Source organism: Xiphophorus maculatus, chromosome 15 (genome assembly GCF_002775205.1).
Source record: "Xiphophorus maculatus strain JP 163 A chromosome 15, X_maculatus-5.0-male, whole genome shotgun sequence".
Lineage (NCBI taxonomy): Eukaryota > Metazoa > Chordata > Actinopteri > Cyprinodontiformes > Poeciliidae > Xiphophorus > Xiphophorus maculatus.
In genome coordinates this window covers 14,311,106-14,332,041 of record NC_036457.1, presented here as the reverse complement: position 1 = coordinate 14,332,041, position 20,936 = coordinate 14,311,106, and the positions used below count along the sequence as shown (strand labels likewise).

Below are 20,936 nucleotides of genomic sequence, written 5' to 3'. Positions count from 1 at the left end.
TTTGTCACTGGAATGAGATAAGACCATTTCGAGTTAGAGCAGGAGTTTTAGAGTAAGAATGATGCAATAGCAAGCAACAACCAGCATCGAGCTAGATTGGTTCAAACAAAAGTTCCTTGCTCATCTTTACAGGACCCTGTGTTCTTGCAGCTGAAATATTTTTCAAACTGTCGTAAATCACTGTAAATTTGATTTCTGCTGATAGGCGTCATCTGCCAAGCCAAGGTAACTCTCTCCTAACCCTCCTGTACACATCTCATTAGCGATGACCAACAGGCAACAGCAAGGTTTTCTTTCTCAAAACTACTAAAAGATCTTGTACGGAACAAAAAGACATGCAATACAGGAAGTGTAAACTGTAATGTTAAAAGAAACATATACCAAATATGCTAACCTTATTTTTTCTTTACATTTATCCAAAGTGACTTACAAGGGAGGATCAACAATGCAATTCATAACAAAAGCTAACAAGTTAGCTGTACATCCCTGCTAGAGTTGGCAGGTATGTAAAGAGTATAGGAGCAACCACTGCTAATGTCACTTTCAAAATAAGGTCTGTCAATTTTTCAAAGCATCCTATTTAGCATAAATATAATCTTTTTCATCCAGATTTTGAATCTCAGTATGTGCAAGGGATAATAAGGTGAGTGATTTCAAGAGAAAGTGACAGTGAACCATGAGTTTAAATGCTATATGCATAAAGCAAAATCCGCCTGCTTAAGAATGTTTAGTTGGCACAGAGTTGAGGAGGAGTCAATGTGATCTTTTCCTGTCAATAACGGCCCTGGACAGTAAGGGTCATCCTGATAAGAAGCCCCAGTGTCTCAAGTCAGAAATGTAAACACTCAAGGTTCCCAAGACAAGGAATAATTGCCAATGTGGCATTCACTTTTTATATAACTACATGAGAAACACTTTTAAATTTAAACTGACTTTGTGTAATGTCAGCTGATCTTGATCAAGCTTGAATTTATTCTAACAGTTTCATAAGAATATGTTCTTTATTAAAACACAATGACTGACTAGTCTTTTTAAATGGTTAACAGTTTATAAAAAATAATAATTGAACTTTGGAAAAGTAAAGAGCTGAGGAAACCTTGTGACATTTTTAGTAGAGAAACACCACTGAAAAATGGGACACGCACTACAGTTATCCATGCAAAGTAATAATAATCATGTTGTGCTATGCAAATGCTTTGTCTGTGCTCATGAAGATATGGATATCACATACAGCGCATGCCATATCTGAAACCCTCACAAGGTGATCAGGTAATCATCAAGTTTAAAAAAAAGAAAAAAGAGAGATGACACCAGTGCAAAAAGTTATTTACTCTGTCCTTATAACACACGCCACATTTTACACCCTTCATCCCAATCAATTTGGAGGAACATTGTACCTGACAAGAATTGATTTTCTGCTAAATGTTTTTCTCCCAACGTGTGACTCTCAAAAAAATGTTTTTAGATTTTCCAGTATGTGGTAAGCAAGACGTGTAACAGTCCAGGGCACTCCAATAACTTAACAATCTTAATAAAACTACAACACAAACAGTATAAGAATAGGATTAAACAGAAATAAGCACTTCACTTCAGACAAATATAAGCAATTTTTGAAATCTTACATAGAAACCAGGCTAAATAAAATAAATTACACAGCAATAATTAATCAAAGGTTAAGATATTTCAAAGAGAAATGGTGAAGTAGACTTTTTTATTTATTGTTTTAAAACTTTTATCTACATTTAGCATAGGACCTGTAACTTTTTCAATCCAATGCTGACATTTTTGCCCCCACTCCTACAAAATAAAATGTGTCCTGGAAGTAAAGAAACAACGAAGGAGCGTAGGAAGGAAAGAAGGAAGAAATGAGACAAATAAGGGCAGAAGAGATTATATGAGGCAAAAAACAATGAAGAACACAGTTTTAAAATACTAAGGTCAGGTTTTGTACTTTTCCAGGTAACACTGTATCTCGTAGTTACTTTTCCTGATCTGATTCAGCTTCAGTCGTCTCTTGGTTGCAGCACCTCCTTTGGCCACTAGGTTTCCCATCGGCCTATCAACGCTCTCCTCGGCGCTTACGACAAAGTCGGGAAGCAGCAAGCTGCTCGCTTTGTTTTGTTTTGGTAGTAGGAGTTGGAGGAGCAGAGGAAGGCCGACAGACAGAGGTCCTCGTGGGGCAGACCTGCTCGCTAAATGGGGAGAGCTAAATCGGGGATGGAAGATGACGAACCGATAGCTGACGCCTGCGAGATGCCGAGCTTTATAAGCGATTTCGAAGAGGGAAGGGGGAAATTGTCCCGCAACCAGCCGACAGGAACTTCCATCACGGACGGTGAAGTTGAGGTGCCAGTAGGGGGCCTGAGCCGATCTGTCATCCGTTCAAACTCCCGCTTTTCCCTCGACGGAGGCGACGGGAGGACGTGGAAGAGGAGAGGCGAGGGAGAGAGGGATGCGGAGGGCAACAACAACAACAACTGCAACGGCGGAGGAGTCGGAGCAGCAGGGAGGAGGAGGAGGGCGAGCGCTGTGGAGGTACTGAGGAGGAATTTCGGCGATACCAAGTCGCCCTCTCGCTGTTTCAGTGCAAAAAGTCGGATGCAGAGCGGAGTGGAACATGGAGCCGGCGGAGAAAGTGGTAATAACGACTGTAAGGACGTGGATGGAGCAGAATGTGGTGAGTGTCCAAAGTCGGACGTAGAGACGGGAGGAGCCGGTGATAAAAACGAGCTGCCTTCAAACGAGTTGACGACTTCAGATGTTACAGGAGTTAAATATTTAACGGTCAGAGAGAAGTGCCACCCTAAAACTGAAGACGACAGCAACACTGTGACTTTAAGTGAGTCGCTTAGTGCCAAAGAGCACGTTTACTGTACGGTATACTGCATTGCCAACGAGACTCATCGGACAGATGCTGAAATCACGGACCGCTACGATGACGCTGTCACATCGGACGAAACAGAAACAGACTTGGAGACCGTAACGGTGGGGGACCAGGGCACCGAACCGGTGCTGTACACGCTGGATGACCTGGTGGACCCGTTCGGGGACATATCCCACCGCCTGGATAGGGTGCAGGCCGGTGCGGAGAGTCACATAGAGGATTGCCGGGTGTGCCTGGAGGAGAAACCCATCGCATCCCTGCCCTGCTGCGGGAAGGCCTTGTGTGAGGAGTGTCTGAAAATCTACGTCAGCTCCCTGGTTGGTGTTCTAGTAGTGGCGTTTCTTTCTTGAGCCCATTATTCTGCACCCGGTCATACAAGTTCAGCTCAGTAAATTAAAATATAATCAGATACCTAACTCGTTTCTCACGGTCAAGTCAAAGAGTACAAGTATTTGTTGTTCTCAGGATGACTTATTAACAGATACAACTTTATTGTCCACCAAGGTGGAAATTTTCCTTCGGCCGTAAAATGAAAAACATTCATATAATCACAGTATCAGCTATTTCTACATAGAATAGAACACTTTCTTTAAGGATTTTTTTTCGATGTATTGGTCACAAATGAAAACAAAACATTCATTTTCTTAAATAACATAAATGTTCACAAGGCCACTGAAATAGGATATTTAATACAGAAATACACAATAATTCAATAATGAGAAGGACTTTTGTGTAGCAGATAGTCACTGACACACTCCACAAGGAAGGAAAGCGGAAAAAGATGCCTTTTCACAGAGGACTTTATCCTAGCATATTAATAGAAAGTAGAGTGGAAGGAAAAAGTGTGGTTGAAAATGTGTACAAGTATCACAGGCATTGTGAAGCAAAGCCATTCATTATTTTTAGGGAGAGTCACAAGTTGTGAACTGCAGCTGGAGTCAGTGTTTTTTTTGTAGAGCCACTACACAAAGATGTATTCTGGATATGTGCTACTACCGCCTTGGGGTAAAGGCACTCCTGAACAAGTTATACAATTAAATGTTTTGCCTTGGGTGTGGAGATAAAGTACTGGACTGTTACTTAGTGGCCCAAACCTTTCTTTTCAGATGAAAGCAAATTTTGCATTCCATTTGGAAAGGAAGGTCATGGAGTCAGGAGGAACAGTGGAGAGTCACAGAATCTGACATTTTGTTGCATCTTAGTTGCGCCACATGCTTATCATCTCCATGCTGTGCTGATACAGCAGGTCCTGCACAAAGAGTATGTTTTTTAAAGTAATGTGTTTGCACACATTACTTGTGTAAAATGCATTTTACATTTTTAGTGTGAAATGTAAAATGCTTCTTGTAATTTACATTTTTTAAATTTTCAGAAGGCTGCTATTTTTGTTTTTAAAATACCCATTTAAACAAGTGGTCTTATGTCATATTGGAATTTTCTGAGGAAAAAGTATTTGGGATTTTCAAAAGCTGTAAAACAGAAACATCAAAATTTAAACTCTTGAAGTACATCAATTTGTGGAAAAATTAATGTACGTGACATATGAGTTTGCCTCTGGATTTTATTATCGCAACAATAATTTAATGATATTAGCATTTTTGGAACTTCGCCTGTCTACAAGTATTTATGTACCAGTACAATTACTCAATATTGAGTTCATGAGAATAAGATAAGCTCATGATATTTTTTTATCAACTTCAAAGACATGCATTATTTTCTCTTATTTTTTGAGAATAGTATGAATGCATTAATTTTATTTTCGACAGTATTTTCAGACAGTGTTTCTAGAGTCCATAATCATTGTAGAATAATTCAGCCAAAGGGATTGTAATACAGCGCAGCAGGCCTGACTTATCGATGTAACTTCAGGTTCTATTCTAGACTTTGGATACTTCACTTCCTACATACACTGTGGTCATTTATGCCGGAAACCTAATATGCTCTGGGGCGGGCTAGGTTTCCAGATTAGAGGTCAAGAGCATTAAGCACATCTCTCAATCAATATGCTGTGAGCAGTGAAAGGTGAAAGAGATGATAATGCAAAAAACAAAATTTCCCTCTTTGTTCTCAAAGAGTTATTGGGTCTATAAGCAGAGCTCATAACTATGTAGCTAAAACAGAGACCAGTTCCTCTGAAGTTTGGTACTGTTAGAAGCTGAAGATCAAGAAGTGAAATCAAGGACTTTATACTGTTAAAATTTCTATTTCTGAACATATCTATATTTATCTAAATTTAAAAGTAGAACGTGTCATACTCTTCAAATGGTGGTCTTTGTACATTTGTGTTAAAATCACAAATCACCTATAACACCTTTTATGTGACACTGCAGAAACTGAACTTAGACATTTATCATATCCCCACCAACTCAAATGAGTCATTTTTACCTTAAAACATTGCTGCACAAATAACACAGTGGCACCTGCAGTGTGTAAAGTAAACAACAACAAAAAATCATGCAAATACAAAACATTAGATACATTCATGCTTGGATCATTTGACTGCAGTATTAGTATGTTTTTTATTATGTGTATTTGTTAGCTTTTCATGTTGATTACTTCCTCCACGCTTCTCCTTTGTGATTGGTCCTTTCTTTGCCAGCTGCTCCTGTTTTCCAAGCACACATCCCTGTGTTGTCCTGCAGCATAGACGGCTAGCTTGGCGATTCATCTGAAAACACAGTTTTCAATGTTAGGGTTAGTTACGGTGGATCTTTTAAGAAAAACCTGAACATGTTGAACCTGTGATGTTGAATAGGAACTATGTTTGATCTATTTTTGAATCTAGCCTCAATTTAAGATTATATCTATGCCAATAAAACATTAAAGAAGATTGCTTAAATTGTGTTCTGGTAAGAGTAGAGTAATGCTGTCCCAATTTGTTTAAAAATAATAAGGTATTCCTTAAATTAGCACCAAATAAAAATCTTATTAACAGAGCGACGCACTGGTTGAGCCATATTGTCCATATCCATATTGTGATGGGTTCTGATGGCGGTTGAGCATCCGCTCCTGGATAGGTACGGAAAAGGAGGGTTGCTGTCGCCTGTCTTAGATACAGTCACTGCTGAGAAGTATCCAGCAGCTGGTTGATGAGTCTTAGAGCACGTTCTTCTTTGTCACGCTTTCATACGCCATATTTAGCATCCCAGAGGCATTTGAGTCCGGCCTCCAGTTTTGGGAAATTCACCAGAAGCTGACCCCACTTGTTTAAAATACTTAATAGAATATCTAGATTAAGAGGTCGACCTAAGATGTTCACTATTAACTAACAAGTGGAGGACTGTGTTATGAAATGTTAACTAAGAAGTTAGAAGTCAGCACCTGAAGGTCTCTTTGTCTTGTGACAAATACATATTTTGTAAATCTAGGTCAAGACACCAGAAGAAGCTCAAACAGTTTATATAACAGCCGACTTTGGAAACTGTGGAGCGTATTCAGATCCTGGCTCCAAATGGTTTGCTTTTATTCTGAAGTACATCATCTGATGCTGTTAACACTTTAACAAAGCGACAGATGAGGGCCCATCCTCTTCTAGATTACTTCCTAAAGACACGTCTTCTTTGTAGATGCCGGAAATATTTTTGGCACACCAGCAGAACCATTTTTCCAGTAATTTAGTGTGATAAATCAAGCATATTAATAACCGACAGGTGAAAATTCACTTCCTTTAATAAGCATTTTACAGAGGAATCAGAATCTGCTCTTACTTTAGACCTCTCTGGATGGATTATTTTATTCTTAAAGCCTCCCTTCTGTCATGAGATGGTATCTTCTAAACACTTTCCCTGGCCCAGTAAACATTTATGCAGCTTCCCAGATCACTCAGGCCGCATGGAAGTTGCAACCGTTGCTCTAATCTGCTTTAATCTGTTTATGTAAAACTATTTAATCAGTCATTTGAAGTAGATTTTGTCTGCTGTTGTGCTACTTTGATAACAGGTTGTGAATAATAGTACAGTCACAGCCAAAGGTGCACCATCTGATAAGCAAGCCAAACATGAAAATGGTCATGAAAAAACTTGCCTGGAGGCGGTGTTCTTATTCTGGTGAATGGACTGCAGGCTGATTTTAGCACACAGGCCTGGTGTCGAGCATATAGAGTAAGCATTATGTCAGAGAGGGTTGGTGGAGAAGGGGTTGTGCTGGTTTAGCTCCAAAACCATGTTTCAACAGTGATTAAAGTTGCAAAATACTTGCTATTTTTTAGCCACTTCGTAACGGTGGAAAATTTTTAGAGAATACATATTCAGTAATATCTTACCACACAACAAATTCCTCATTATCAGTGGTTATCAAGCAAAGATGAAGCCAAATGAAAAAAAAAAAAACTATGTGGAACATTTTTTTACCTACTGTCACAACCAGACCCAATTGATCAGATGAATTTGCCATCAACAATCACATCAAATGCAGAAGCTTTAACAGTTTGCTTCTTTGGCGCATACGCTGTATGGTAACACAATTTCAAAATGGAAAGACATCTGAATTAACATAAGAGATTTTTACTAACCATTAAAATCAGTCAGTTGCATCATTCCCAAGGAATTTGTAGTTTATTATTCTGGAGTTAGACAGATTATTAACTACAGGCAATCTTTTAATACAGCTATCAGTCTTTTAAAAGCAGACATCCCATTAAATCCATACCAAAGCCCAGATAAAGTGAAAAAATGCCACAAGTGCTTAATTTTAGACTGTAAGGCACATTAAATGTTACAGTTCATCACAATACAATAACAAAGACTGGGGAATACATTCCTGTTTAAGATGAGATAAAACTATCTTTTTCTTATCCAAAGAAAATTTTAACTGGTGCAGGCACTCGGGTACAAAATCCATAACCATTAACTACATTCGCATTTAGAACCAAGGTTTGCGCATAATATCAAGTTTTTACCTGTTTTTAGCAACTATGAGCTCGACTGTGTAATATCCTAAACAAACCTCCCAACAGAAGTGTAGCAATGGCCCAGTCAAAGTCAAAACCTTACTGTTACAGAAATGCTGTGTCGGAACTAAAGAGAACTAGTCATAAACAGATACCAGAGAAACTCGATAAACCAAATAAGTTTGGGACAAAATTCCTCCTTAATGGGGGTGAACTGATGAAGTCATGCAGAAAACAGCAGCTTGAAACTATGACTGCTAAAGGTTAACGTAAGACCTGCTGAATTCTTGGAGGAAATCGATTTCCACTTGCAGCTTTTTGTTTTGAGCTTTGCTTTTGTTCAATAAATAATCCTAATGGGAAATATGTTGTGTAAGGTTGGGGTTGGATTTAGCTAAAAATAACTCAGCTCCATTCTTGTGTGAAATGAGAGGCTACGAGAGGGGTCACTGTAGGTTAAATGTCAATTTTATTTAACATCGGATCAAGCAGAGCCCTGTTGGAAGTCGCACAATAAAAATGCCTTTCCAGGAATCAGAATCCATTTCAGGAGTCAAACGGATCTTATCGATATTTCTGGTTGCAGCATATTATGTTGACCTAGTTTGATTCATGCCGTTGATGCAAAATATTTAGCACCCGTTATCTAAGGCTGAACACATTCGGCCTCATATCACACTGTCCACACAATAATGTGGCGCGTGTTTGTGAGAAGAAACCCGTCGAACCAGTCCCACCAGGCAGTGCCCTGTTGTATTTGAAAACAAACGACACGGCTTTCAGGCCTGCAAGGATAGAGGTTCATAGTCAGTAAATGGTGCTTATTATGTGCATGAGCTTGCATGTGTGTGTGTGTGTCTCTCTCTCTCTCTGTGTGTGTGTACTTATGCACAGGTTCCAAAGCAAACATTTAGCATGGCTCCATGAAAGGCTGCAGATATTTTCTGAGAACCACAATCTCCAGGGGGCTTGATGGACAAGTGTAAGAAGCCAGGCAGGTTGATAAAAAAGAATATCATTCACAAAAAAAAGAATGGACATAGGAATGATTAGATCCTCTAAGATGGATAAAAGGCAGCAGGGCAGTAAGTGATAAAGGACTGATGAAGACCTGATTCCCCTACTTTTGATCTTCACTGTTGGGTCATAGGATAAGATTACTGTTCCTTGCTAATATCAGGTTTGGTAAGTTGATTTGCAGTGGTACCATGCTTTTTCAATTTTTGGAAGATGGGATTTCAGGATAGTCTTTAAGATTTTAGTTTGAGATATTGATCTGGTGTGTTGTTTTTATTTTAATGATGCCGTTTGTCCACCGAGTTCTGTAAAGGTGCATTCACATCAGTCCTATTTAGTTTGCTTTAATCAAACTCTAGGTTGACTGCCTAGAAAATCTATTTTGTTTGGGGATGTGTTAATGCGCAATCAAACTCTAATTTGGTCCAAACAAAAAACAAAAAGCTGTGGTCTGACTACAAATCTAGGTTTCAGTTCGATTAAAGTGAACTCTGTCGCTGTTCGAATGCACGTTTGAATGCCAAACGGGTGAAGACCACTCCAAAAACAGGAAGTGGACTATAGCAGAGGGCATAATGAGTAAAAATCTTTGGTTGATTTGCTCCAGCTGAAAACAAATGTTGCAATTTTGGTCATCAATCGAACTGCAGCTATTGGCCTATCAGGTGTGGAAGCACCTAAGAAACCTCTGAGGCCTTGACAGAACAATTACACACAGTCGGATTAATAATTAGGCAATCTCTGTAAATTATTTTTTTTTGGATTCAGTTTTAGATTTAGATTTTTTTAGGGGTCTCGTAATACAAAAGTACACACGTATGGAAAAATTATGCATCAAACTCCACTTGGTGCTGATAATCTCATGAAAAATGAAAAAAAAGTGAAAACGTTCTAGTGGTATGAATAGTTTTTTATACCTGTGCCTGTCTGGCTATAATATTTATTAACTCCAGTGCATTAAATTATTAAAAATAATAATTCCAGCAGATTTTGTAGTAAAGCACACTAAAACATCAAACCTCACATTTGTGTATTTTTATCTTCCACGCTGTTTCATTCACCATGCCACTTATCTACTTTGCACTCCTATTCTGGGGTAAATTATTCACTAGGTTTTGTGAATTCATTCAGCATGGAGAAGCTTCCTAGTCAGACAACCCCACAGTGGCCAAGTCCTCACACTGATACACTGAAGAACAGCTGATGCTGCAGAAAAGAACAGATGCGTTGCTTCTCATTGAAATTTGCAGCTCATTTTTTTTATTATTATTTTATTTATTTCAGGTGAAGGAGGGCAATGTTGTCATCAACTGTCCAATCACGGAGTGTACCGGCACCCTGGAGGAGGGATTAATAATTTCCCACTTGAGCAGGGAAGGGGTGGTAAAGTACCGCTACTTTTTGCAGCTAAGTCAGCTGGACTCGAGCACAAAACCCTGTCCCCAGTGCAGCCACTTCACCTCTCTGAAGGAAAGCAGCACGAACCGCAACGACCACAAATACAAGGTAAGATTGCACGCTCGCCTTTGACTGCTAAATAGAGAAAAAATAAGCAAGAATGTATGTCTGCGTTCAGGGACCTGTGCGGCAGGCTTTTGTCACTTCTAACGGTCACCAGGAAATGACTCCAGTGGATTTGATTGTGTTTCTGTCCACATCAGGCATTAACATACATTGACAGGTCTGTTTTTCCGGTCTAATTGCCAGTTAGCTTGCATTTCCACCTGCCTCCAATGCCACTTGTTGTCACTTGTGTGCTGCATGTGAACAACAAACAGGATATCAGTGTATCTAATATATGGTTTCAATCTAATATCTTAGTAAGCAAGCGGGTAGCAAAACCCAGAAATCTCTTTCTTGAGGATGTTAAAACATTCTGTGGATGAGGTGATGCATAGTTAGGGAGTTTCAGATCTGCAATGTGATCTCCACCCAGTGGGACTTGACTATCCTGATTAGCTCCCTTGAATCACCTCCATTAACCAGTGCAGATGAGCAGCAACTCCCATGTGATGACTTCATCTCTAAGCCCAAGACTAAATATCCTACAAGAAAGTTTTTGGATCTGCTTGTGCCGGGACTTTGCTCTGCCATTTAATGACCAATATATCAACACTAAAAGTGAGCACTGGGATGTCGAAGAATGAAAGAAACTATAAGTAACCACCTCTAGGTGTATCATAATTATAATGTGCTTGGTTGTTTTCAATGACTTCCCTTCTGTTCTCGTAATCCCTTTCAGTACAACCATTTGTCTCTTTAAAATTGTTTCATCGTCCTGCTTTCCTGCCGTAGATCCAGTGCATCAGCTGCCAGTTTGTGTGGTGTTTTAAATGCCATGCGCCCTGGCATGATGGAATCAAGTGTCGCGACTACATTCAAGGGGACAAGCTGCTACGAACCTGGGCGAGTGTCATCGAGCATGGGCAGAGGAACGCCCAGAAATGTCCACGGTGCAAGGTAATAGCTCAGAGCAGTGTTTTGGGTTGTAGCTCTCGTGCTGATTTTGCATGGTAGGCTGGATCCGGCTGCCGCATCGGTTGGGAAGTTGATTGATGAAACGTGGGAGTGATATAGAACGAACGAATCATTAAAGGTTTGGAAGCATGAAAACTGGGATGGGATGATGGATGAACTGCTGGTGGGAGGAGCACATGTGGAACAGATGAGTAACGATGCACACATGGGTCTCCTACGTCGAAAATCGGATTCTGCTGCATTAGAGTTATGGTATTATCTGTACAGCATCTTGTCTCTCGATTCAAATTTGGTTAAGTAGGCTTTTTTTTTTCTTTATTCGTCTCTTCTCTTTAGATCCACATCCAGCGAACCGAGGGATGTGATCACATGGCCTGTTCCCAGTGTGGCACTAACTTCTGTTACCGCTGTGGAGAGCGTTACCGAAGCCTCAGGTTCCATTCTCTCTGCTGCTTTTCACTCTGGCTGCTCCCTTTGTCCGTTATCCCCTTTCTGAGTCCATCTTTCGCGATCTTGCGACAGATTCTTCGGGGACCACAATTCCAACCTCAGTGTGTTTGGCTGCAAATACCGATTCTTCCCTGATAGGCCCCACGTCAGGCGGCTACTTAGAGGCTCTGTCTTTGGTGAGTATTTATTCTGCTATTTTAAACTCTTCGTTGCTCTTGTCAACTACAACTACACAAATAGTTTATTGAAATTTTTCTCAGGTCATACACCATAATAAACCCACTCCTCTTTACCCAGTCAAATCGGGAGAGGGCTATAATCACAAAAAATAAAACAAATTGCTCATAGAGTTTCAACCCCTACATTTACATAGACAAAACAAAGGGACACATGGCACTTTTTTTTTTTGCGTTTAATCTTTTTCTGGTATTTCATAGAATTGCATTTTTAAACTGTACAATAAGTGATACTTTTTAGTTATTGCTACAGAAGCTTTTCACAGCAGTGTGCAGGAATTTTGTCTCATTCTTTGTGACGGAATTAGAATAACTGAGTCAGGTTACGAAGCTCTGTTGACTTGAATTATATTTATTTTGGTATGGACAAGTGTTACATTTTCACACATATCATACACTTTACTGCTAACTAAAAAGCTAGCTACACTAAATGTAATGTAAAATATGATTCATAAACATTAGCTCGGCTTACTCTGAAGTGCTATACCAACTTGATTTTTAGCAGAAGCTAATGCTAAACACTAAATTCAACTATATTGATAATCACCATGTGACAGGGACGCAACATCTTCTACAGCAGGGGTGGGCACTCCTGGTCCTCGAGGGCCGGTGTCCTGCAACTTTTAGATGCATCTCTACTTCAACACACCTGAGTCAAATAATGAGGTCGTTAACAGGACTCTGGAGAACTTGACTGCACTTAGAAGGAGATTCAGCTGTTGGATTCAGGTGTGTTGGACCAGGGAGACATCTAAGAGTTGCAGGACACCGGCCCTCGAGGACCAGGAGTGCCCACCCCTGTTCTACAGCATAGCTTATCACCCTCAACAGGGTCAAATTGTTATTGCACATATGTCTGTGTTTGCACTTTAGGAAATAATTATTTGGAACTGATGTTTTGCTCATTGTTTCAGTTCTATAGTTGAGTATTGCTAGCGTTAACTTTGTTGCTGATTTTGCATAATTGACCTCTGTAGGGCATCGGTTGAAAAGGTTGAACCAACAGTGGATGAAAACTTGTAAAAGTAACAGTCCCATAATTGTTTTATTTATTTGATAAATAAAACATCATCATGTAAAGTGTAGTGCATGTACTAAATATCTGATTTCAGTTGTAAATGACCTGCAACCTCACGCAAAGTCACACTGGCTTTAAAGTTAAACGTTTCTCCAGCCACTGCCAAAAGCCACTGAGCTGAACGTCTTATGATCCTGTGCTGAAAGCAAGCAGATAAACAAACTGTTTTTAGCAATTAGCATGTCTTTGCTCAAGCTGATCAAGGCCGATTCTAGTCACCAGTCGTGCAATCTGGTCGTTCTTGCTGCCCATAATTTACAGAAAACATAGAAACCTATGTTGTATATTCTTTAAAATACACAAACAATCTGACAGTCGGACAATCTTGCAACATAGTAGATAGGGTAAAATCTGTCTGCATTATTATTTAAATAAAGCCCAAAGTTTTAGCAGCATAGAGTACATTTACCTTACTTTAATGGTATGTTCGCCCATTTTTTCATACTTAACACAATTTTGTCTTAATCTATTAGATTTAGCGCAATAGTTATAAGTATGTAAATGTATATCAAATATATCAGATCAGAACTTTGCCAATATTGATTTAAACATTACTTTAAACCTTCAACTATCGTTTGACTTGCCTTTTGTGGCATGTCTTGCCGGTTTTTAATGAAAACAACATTTTGCTTTAAAGTTCTCAGATATAACTTGTGTTCCTCACTGCACCACCCGCATAGCTTTCTGTCCTGAACCAGAGAAGATCTTGCATGTTTCTGTCTTAGTTATGATAATTAACAGTTATCAGATCTTTGAAGCAGTGAGACTCGGAGAGGCTGGAATCCTGACACGATTTTCTTGAACTCTCCAAGAAAAATGCACAGTTATCTCAGCGGGTGGCCGCCAGTTTTACCCCATAACAGGAGTCATTTGCACATTGCAGCTCTGATTTTGGATTTAATGAGAAGGCAGAGCCTATCGTTGGTTGTTGCAGTAACCTTGTTTCCTTTCTCCTTCTTCTCTCTTTGCAGCTGCTAAATCGTTGTTAGCTCCGCTGGTCTTCGTGCTGATGATAGTAGTCGGAGCTCTCGCTCTGGTGATAGGTAACACAGCTGCACACATGAACACACGTGCACCGGCCAAACACTTCCTCGCTAAATGCCTCATGTGACTAAGAGAAGCATAACGCTTTCTTAGTGTAGCAAAGCAGCTGCTCTGCACAGGGGAGGCTGAAGTTGTAGATTCAAACTGCAACTAGCCTCTGATGATGATGGTTTCCTTGGGTTGCATTTACATCATCATCGACAGAGATGACACTGACTCATTCGTCGGGGTGCACTGGGAGCTATCTATGCTTCAGGTGAACTGTAATTAGTGTTAATCTTTTTACTCTGTTGGTAAATCTGACAGATGATCTTCTGAACACTAATGTGCTTTGATGGAAGATTTATATTTGCTTTAATCCAATCAGTTTTGCGCTGCTGTCTTTCTACTTCTCAGCTCAATTAATTTTTCGTCTGCGGGATAATCATGAGTGTGGAATAACCAAATTGATACCTTAATTACCATGTAATTACATGTTCATGTCATTTAAAAAACGTGTATCTTTATATTCCTATATATGGTGCGGCTGGGAAAGTATTTGCCCCAATTATACGTATCACACATAAAATTAATACCTAACCAGTCCTAAAAATTATGATTTGATTTATTATAAACAACTTTTAACTATGCTAAGCTTTCCAAACCAACCTGGTGTTGTGAGGTCACTTAAAAGAACATGTCTGACAACATGAAAATCTCAAAAAGCAACATATCATGGCACACCAGAATTCAAGAGCAGATTCCAGGCAGACAGGAAAGGGTGACAAAACTATTCCCGAGGTTTTGAAACTTGGAAATAGATCCATTATCCACAAATGGAGAAGACGTGGAACGTCGATAAACCATCTCAGGAGTGGCCAGCCTGCAAGAATTACTCCCAGAGAGCATTGATAACTCATCCAGGAGGTCACAAAAGAACCCAGAACAACACCCGACCTCACTTTCCTCAGTTTAGGTCAGTGTTCATGATTCAGCAGTAAGAAAGCGCGAAAGATTTCCAAGGAGAAAACCACAGCTGACCAAAACAGCTGTGGTTTTGGCTCATCTTAAATTTGCTGGAAACATCTAGATCATCCCCAAGACTTGAGAAAATATTTCCCGCCAACTCACGAGACAAAAGTGCATCCTGTTAAAAACTAAACTAAACTAAAACAGCATTTCAGAAGTCGAAAATAAAAACATAAAGTCAAACATGGTGGTGGCAGTGTGATGGTGTGGAGCGCTTACCATAAAATCCTGAAGGAGATTGTCCAGCCATCAGTTTGTGACCCAAATCTCAAACCCCCTTCGGTTATGCAGCCGTTTCGGTTTGGGTAGTTTTTTTTTTTTTCTCTTAATAAAGTAAATCGTCATTTAAAAACTAACTTTTGTATTTCATCAGTTTGATATTAAAAACAGAAGAAATTTTTTAGAAGGCAAAGGCTTTTTCACACCATATCTATACTAATTGGAAAATGGCAATTCTCGTCCATTCTCTGTAGGTTTGTTTGTTTTCCCCGTCTACTACTTTTGTAAAAAGAGGAAGAAGGAGCAGGAGCAGCAAACCCGAGGCTCCGGGCGCTGGATCTAGCCCCCTCCTTTCCGAGAAAAGGCCGACACCCACATCTCCTCAGGGACAGATGCGCCAGCCGAGAAAACTCAGAAGAGTCAGACTTCACAAAACACACACGGGCTGTTGGAGGGGTACTTTCTTGGAGCGGAGTGAGCCCTTGACAATTGCACACCAACACATGGAGTTTATTTATATTGCATGAGACCGCTGTTGAAATATGAAGGCTGGATGTCGAAGCAGAAGAGCAACCCAAATCTATTTGGACTGAATTATGAGGCAACAAGAGCATTGTCGCATAGTAAAGAAAGAATTGTGGTCAGGTTATAGCACACACTCTCCACGTTTGTTTTTATTATTATTATTTTACCTCAGATTTAATGACAAATAACACAATCCAAATCGAAAAACGAAGTTTTTATGTTTGAAGGAGGCTTTGGGGAGTTTTGGATAAACAAACTTTCCATACACTCTTCATGGGGATAAATGCCGTCATTAATTCTGGGCTTTGAAAACGCATTTGTAGAGTTCCCAGGTTGTCAAGCAGCCCAACTATTGGCTTAATTCTGGCCCTTTTTTTCATATCAGAAAAAGGTTTTATAATCAGATGAGGCAGAGACTGAGCTGTCCGGTCTTAATTATAAGAAGGGTCTTTGGAGAATTCAGGATGAGGCTTGTAAACCTCTGGACTGGTGAAAGAACAATTCACAATCATTATTAAAGGCCTATCATTAATATTACATGCAGGACAGTGATGATTGTATGTAAACGTCTGACCAGAGCCGTTGGAGAGCAGCAGATCATGACAGACAAATTATTCTCAATGCGCTTCTTCATTTTTCGCTAATCTAGTCAGGACCGAAAAGTTTTCACTGCGATTTGAGTCTCACACTCAGGAAGATGATGTGAAAAAAAATCTAGTGACACATGAGATAAATTTGGATCATAATTTCTCGCTATAAGGTCTGAAAATCAGTCGTGTGTGTGCGCCCAGTTCTAGAAATTGAGGTTGAGTCCTAATGAAACGCTGAAAGCAGCAACCCCCTTCTGCCTGGTTTGTGTTCTGACACTCCGTCTGTCCTTCCATCCCTGTTTTTGGCTCTGATACCAGACGTCATCCATTCTCCGCCTGCTTTCCGTGTCATCAAAAACAGCTACCAAAAAAAAAAAAAGGCAGCTGTGCCAAAACAAAATGCTGAATGTGGTGCAACATACAATTGATCTGGTCGCCGTGTTGTTTTGTTATCTTTTAGGGTTTAGCATGTTTTGTACTGTTGCTCTCCTGCCATCCCATTCATGCTGTCTGAACTTTTTCACATTTTCTCATGCTACCAAACATTAAGGAAAAGAAAATGATAGATGGTTGTAGTTTAACAAAAAAAAAAACTTGTGAAAGGTGTGACATGCATTTAAAGTCTACTTTATCAGGCTGTAATACAACAGATTGTCTTCAGTCAGAGGCTTCTTCCGATCTGCTGTAATACAGACTGCTTCAAGAGATCCTTCCTGCCCACAGCCATCATCATCTACAATAAATCTCTGAAGAAACATAGATAATATGAGTCACAACATTCATTTTCCTTTTGAAATTAATTGTTTTATTTATATTAGTTGACACTGTATTTTACTTAGTGGTATCAGACTGAATGGGCTAAAAGCAAATGTCTGACGCCTTTTTCAGATTTTTTTCTACATTGCTGTCTTCTTAACTCAAACGCGGCTACCAGATGCTTGGTGCGGGTCTATCCCATAAAATCAAAATAATATATCTTGACAAAATGTTAAAAAGTTCAATGGTTCTGTAGTTGTACTTGTGCCTCCTGGGGAGACAAACTTAAAGGTCGAAATGTCAGTTTAGTGCAGATGAAAAAGTGCAGAGAATGATTTAAAAAAAAATACTGCCCTTTCTATTTACCTTGTTCAGCCTGGTTAGTGCTTTATCAATGAGTTCAACAGGGTTTTGTATAGCGTTATTATTTCTAAGATAGTCAGATTTCATAGTTTATAAGATGTGATCCAGAAGGACTGGTTCTTTTTATGAACCTGAAATATTTTTTTTAACTTTGAAGGAAGAATGTAAGTCTCTGCCAGGGAATCGATTTCAAAAGGTTTAAAGGTCAGCTGACGGTCTCCTATCGCAAGCTTCTCTCTGAATTTTAAGGAAGTTTTATTATTATTAAAAAAAAAAAAAAGAGAAAGGTTAACCATCTTTATGCTCCTAATCTTTGGGTTTCTATGAACACCAAATTTGGAGTCATTCATGCCTATCCTTTTAACGACCTGCTTTTGTTTCCTTGCTCTTTCACGTGGAATTCACGAAAGAAAGCTGAAAATTGATGGCCGAGTTGTGTCACTGCACCTGTAAATCTGTAAATGTCACAGCGCTGAATCTACACTCAAGGATTAATGACATCAATTTAAGAAGAAAAGACAGGATTTACCTTTGTGCTTGTCAAACATTTGTCAGTAAAAAAAAAAGCTTTTAGTTGAGCTTTATCCCAGGGACATGACACATTTTCTACATCTGGAGTGTTAAGAAGTGTCAAATAAAGTTACACTGTAATAATAGAGTTCACAACGTACACTCGCATTATATCCCTGCACGTTCCTTTTGTGTAGTTTTTAGTAGTCCTATAGATTTGGGTTGAATCCTCTCTCAGGGAGTTTGTTTTGTGTTCACTGGACCCAGATCCCAACCCGGACATTAGCTGTGCCAAAGAAATTGCTGAACAGCACCGTGGACTCTGAATGCTTCCTGGTAGGCTTGCCAGCTGCTGCCGCGCTAAACATATTGGATTCCAGGAAGCAAAGTGCACTGCGGCTTCAAAAGGAGATCAGAGTTGTGTTTTAGTGTTGCCAACGCTGACTCTCTCTCCCAGCCTGACTCAGCTGGATTGTGAACTCTTTGTTGGGGGTGAGAGGGATGAAATCCATGATTGAAAAGCAGAATAATAAAAGCAGGCATACGTGTTCGCAAGACAGAAATTGGAAACTGTACAACCCTCATTCCCATGTACCTTAATAACATTCACACTGCTCCACTAGTTCTGCACTGTCATGTTTCACAGCTGCTTTTTAAAGGTATTATTTATAATGAACATGTGCATCTAAAACTGTCCCCCATTAGATAAACATTATTGTAATTTTCTAGATTCTTTCTGCAGAGTCAATGACATTGTTTTATTTTGTTGTTGTTTTTTTCAGTGCCATTTTACAAGAAGGTTGTCGTTTACAGCGCCTTACAAAAGTTCCCTTACCAAATTTTTACAATGTATTTTACTGGGAATTCCTGTGAAGACATCTTCATAAAATCTTAAATGAAATACACAAAGGTATAGAGTAGCATGAGAAAAAAGTTTGAGAGGTATGAAAACTTTTGCAACAGACCGTATTTGGACTTTCCCCACCTTTGAAATTATAATTGTGCTAACTTGGCTTGTTACCAGAAAGTTTTCTGTAAAATGGACGTGAAATTTGAGGAACAAAACCTACTTCCTTGGATAATATTTTTCTACGTGATTGATATTGCATTTTATGATATCGTTTTTCCTTTGTTTTGTCATAGTTGATACAAATGAATCAGGTTTTGTGATAGCAGGGCTGCTGAGATGCATGTGTATATATTTTCCCAGTAAAACTACAATGTCTGGCATAAACGTCGCCATGGCTGGAGATCAGATTTTGAAGATGTGTTTTAGAGAGTTGCAGAATGTATCACACCCTGGCCTTTTATTTTGTATTTATTAAGCCTTCATCCTCAACAAAGTAATATAGTCATGCATAAAAACATGATAAAAAATTATCTGAAAATTATCTGCTCAGTAATCAAAGGCAATAAGTTTAGGTGTGATGTCCCAAAACCACAATCCGGGGTGTAGCCTACATCCAAAACCTGCCTGTAAATTTGCACGTCACTTTATTTTGGCTCATGTTTTCCTAACTTGTACTTTGAGCCCTGCCTCAAACATTAGATGGTCTGTGAAGGAGGAAGTGTTGCAGAAAAATGTGTTGCTTTCAGTTAATTAAATGTCTGCATATGGAGCTGTAAGACCTTAGAAGATGTTGTGACTGCTAAACCGGTGAAGGTGGATTGATCAGTAATCTCAGGATGGGATTCCACCTCTTGGACATGCAAATCTGTTGGAACAATAGCAGTGCGTTTATATGTATATGTCAATGTTTTTTTCCAGGTATCTCTTTACAAAGACATGTTAAAGATAACTTCCCCCTCCCCCTCCCAAACGCTGCCACTGTCGAAGATTATCTGCTGATATTACTGTTGCTAACTTAGCAAAGGCACAAACACACTTTTATCAAAGAATCTGAAGGACAATAAACAAAATGCCAAATGTGGTTGTGGGGGTTTTTTTGTTGTTGTTTTTTTTTTTGCCTTGATTGACAAGACTTTAATATCTCTCCGGTCACAGTTGTGATTGCATTTTTACGTCAGTAGGGGTCATAATTGTACATTTTTACTGAGCACCGCAATTACGGTTAGGCTGAAAATGCAAAAACAATGTCTAAAAAATATTTTATGTTAGTAAAAATTAAGAGTTAACATGAACTAGTTTATGAATTTGGCTGAAAATATTTAGGTTTTGGTGAACCATGAATGTGAAGGAATTTAGTTTTACTGGAGTTAACTGAGTTTAGAGCTAGTTTTTGTTAAGGATAATTTGGTATAGCACTGTGAATAAGATGATAATAAAATGTTTTTAGGAAGAATAACTTTTGAGATATTGAAAATTGTGGGTTATATATTGGAGCAAAGCTATTAGAAGGTAAAAGTCATATTGATTACAAACAGTGAATCCCATTTCTTATGGTTCATTGTTTCTCAATAATTTCTCCTATATAATTTTATGATTTTTATGCATATAAACATGCCTGAAAAACAAATGTATTTCATTGCACTTAAATGTTAATGTATTCCCAACATGCAGTAAGTTTACAGTTATTCAAAAATAGATGAATAAGTTTACGAGCCTTCAAATATTCTCTATTTTTGCTACAGTGATTTATTTCTAAGAAAAAGTAAACTATATTCTATTGGGATGGTGAATTTTTTTCAATAAAGAAATATCAGATGTTTCCTGTATTTTATGATAACTGTGATATCAAACATAGCACAGTGGAAAACTCCAAGTTAGGCATCACGGTCTGCTACTTGAGAAAATATTTATATGTTTGTTCAGCGTTTCCCAATTCCGGTCCTCAGGCCTCCCTGCTCTGCATGTTTTAGATGTGCCTCTATTCCAGAGCAGCTGATTCAAATGATTGCTTGACCATCAAGCGCTGCAGAAACCTGTTGA

At 39.0% G+C, this 20,936-nt stretch overlaps 1 protein-coding gene across 2 annotated transcripts; it reads left to right on the top strand.

Annotated features, from left to right (window-relative positions):
• The first annotated feature begins 1,356 nt into the window (after positions 1-1,356).
• On the top strand, positions 1,357-19,977 carry rnf217 (ring finger protein 217). 2 transcript variants are annotated; one of them, XM_014472223.2, is made up of 7 exons: positions 1,357-3,201; positions 10,074-10,295; positions 11,085-11,249; positions 11,604-11,701; positions 11,790-11,893; positions 14,003-14,074; positions 15,557-19,977. In XM_014472223.2, the coding sequence occupies exons 1-7, from the start codon at positions 2,197-2,199 to the stop codon at positions 15,643-15,645; spliced, it is 1,755 nt and encodes a 584-aa protein (XP_014327709.2). In that variant the 5' UTR covers positions 1,357-2,196; the 3' UTR covers positions 15,646-19,977. The 2 variants fall into 2 exon arrangements, with proteins under 2 accessions (XP_014327709.2, XP_023203610.1); XM_023347842.1 differs by lacking the exon at positions 14,003-14,074.
• The last annotated feature ends 959 nt before the right edge of the window (positions 19,978-20,936 follow it).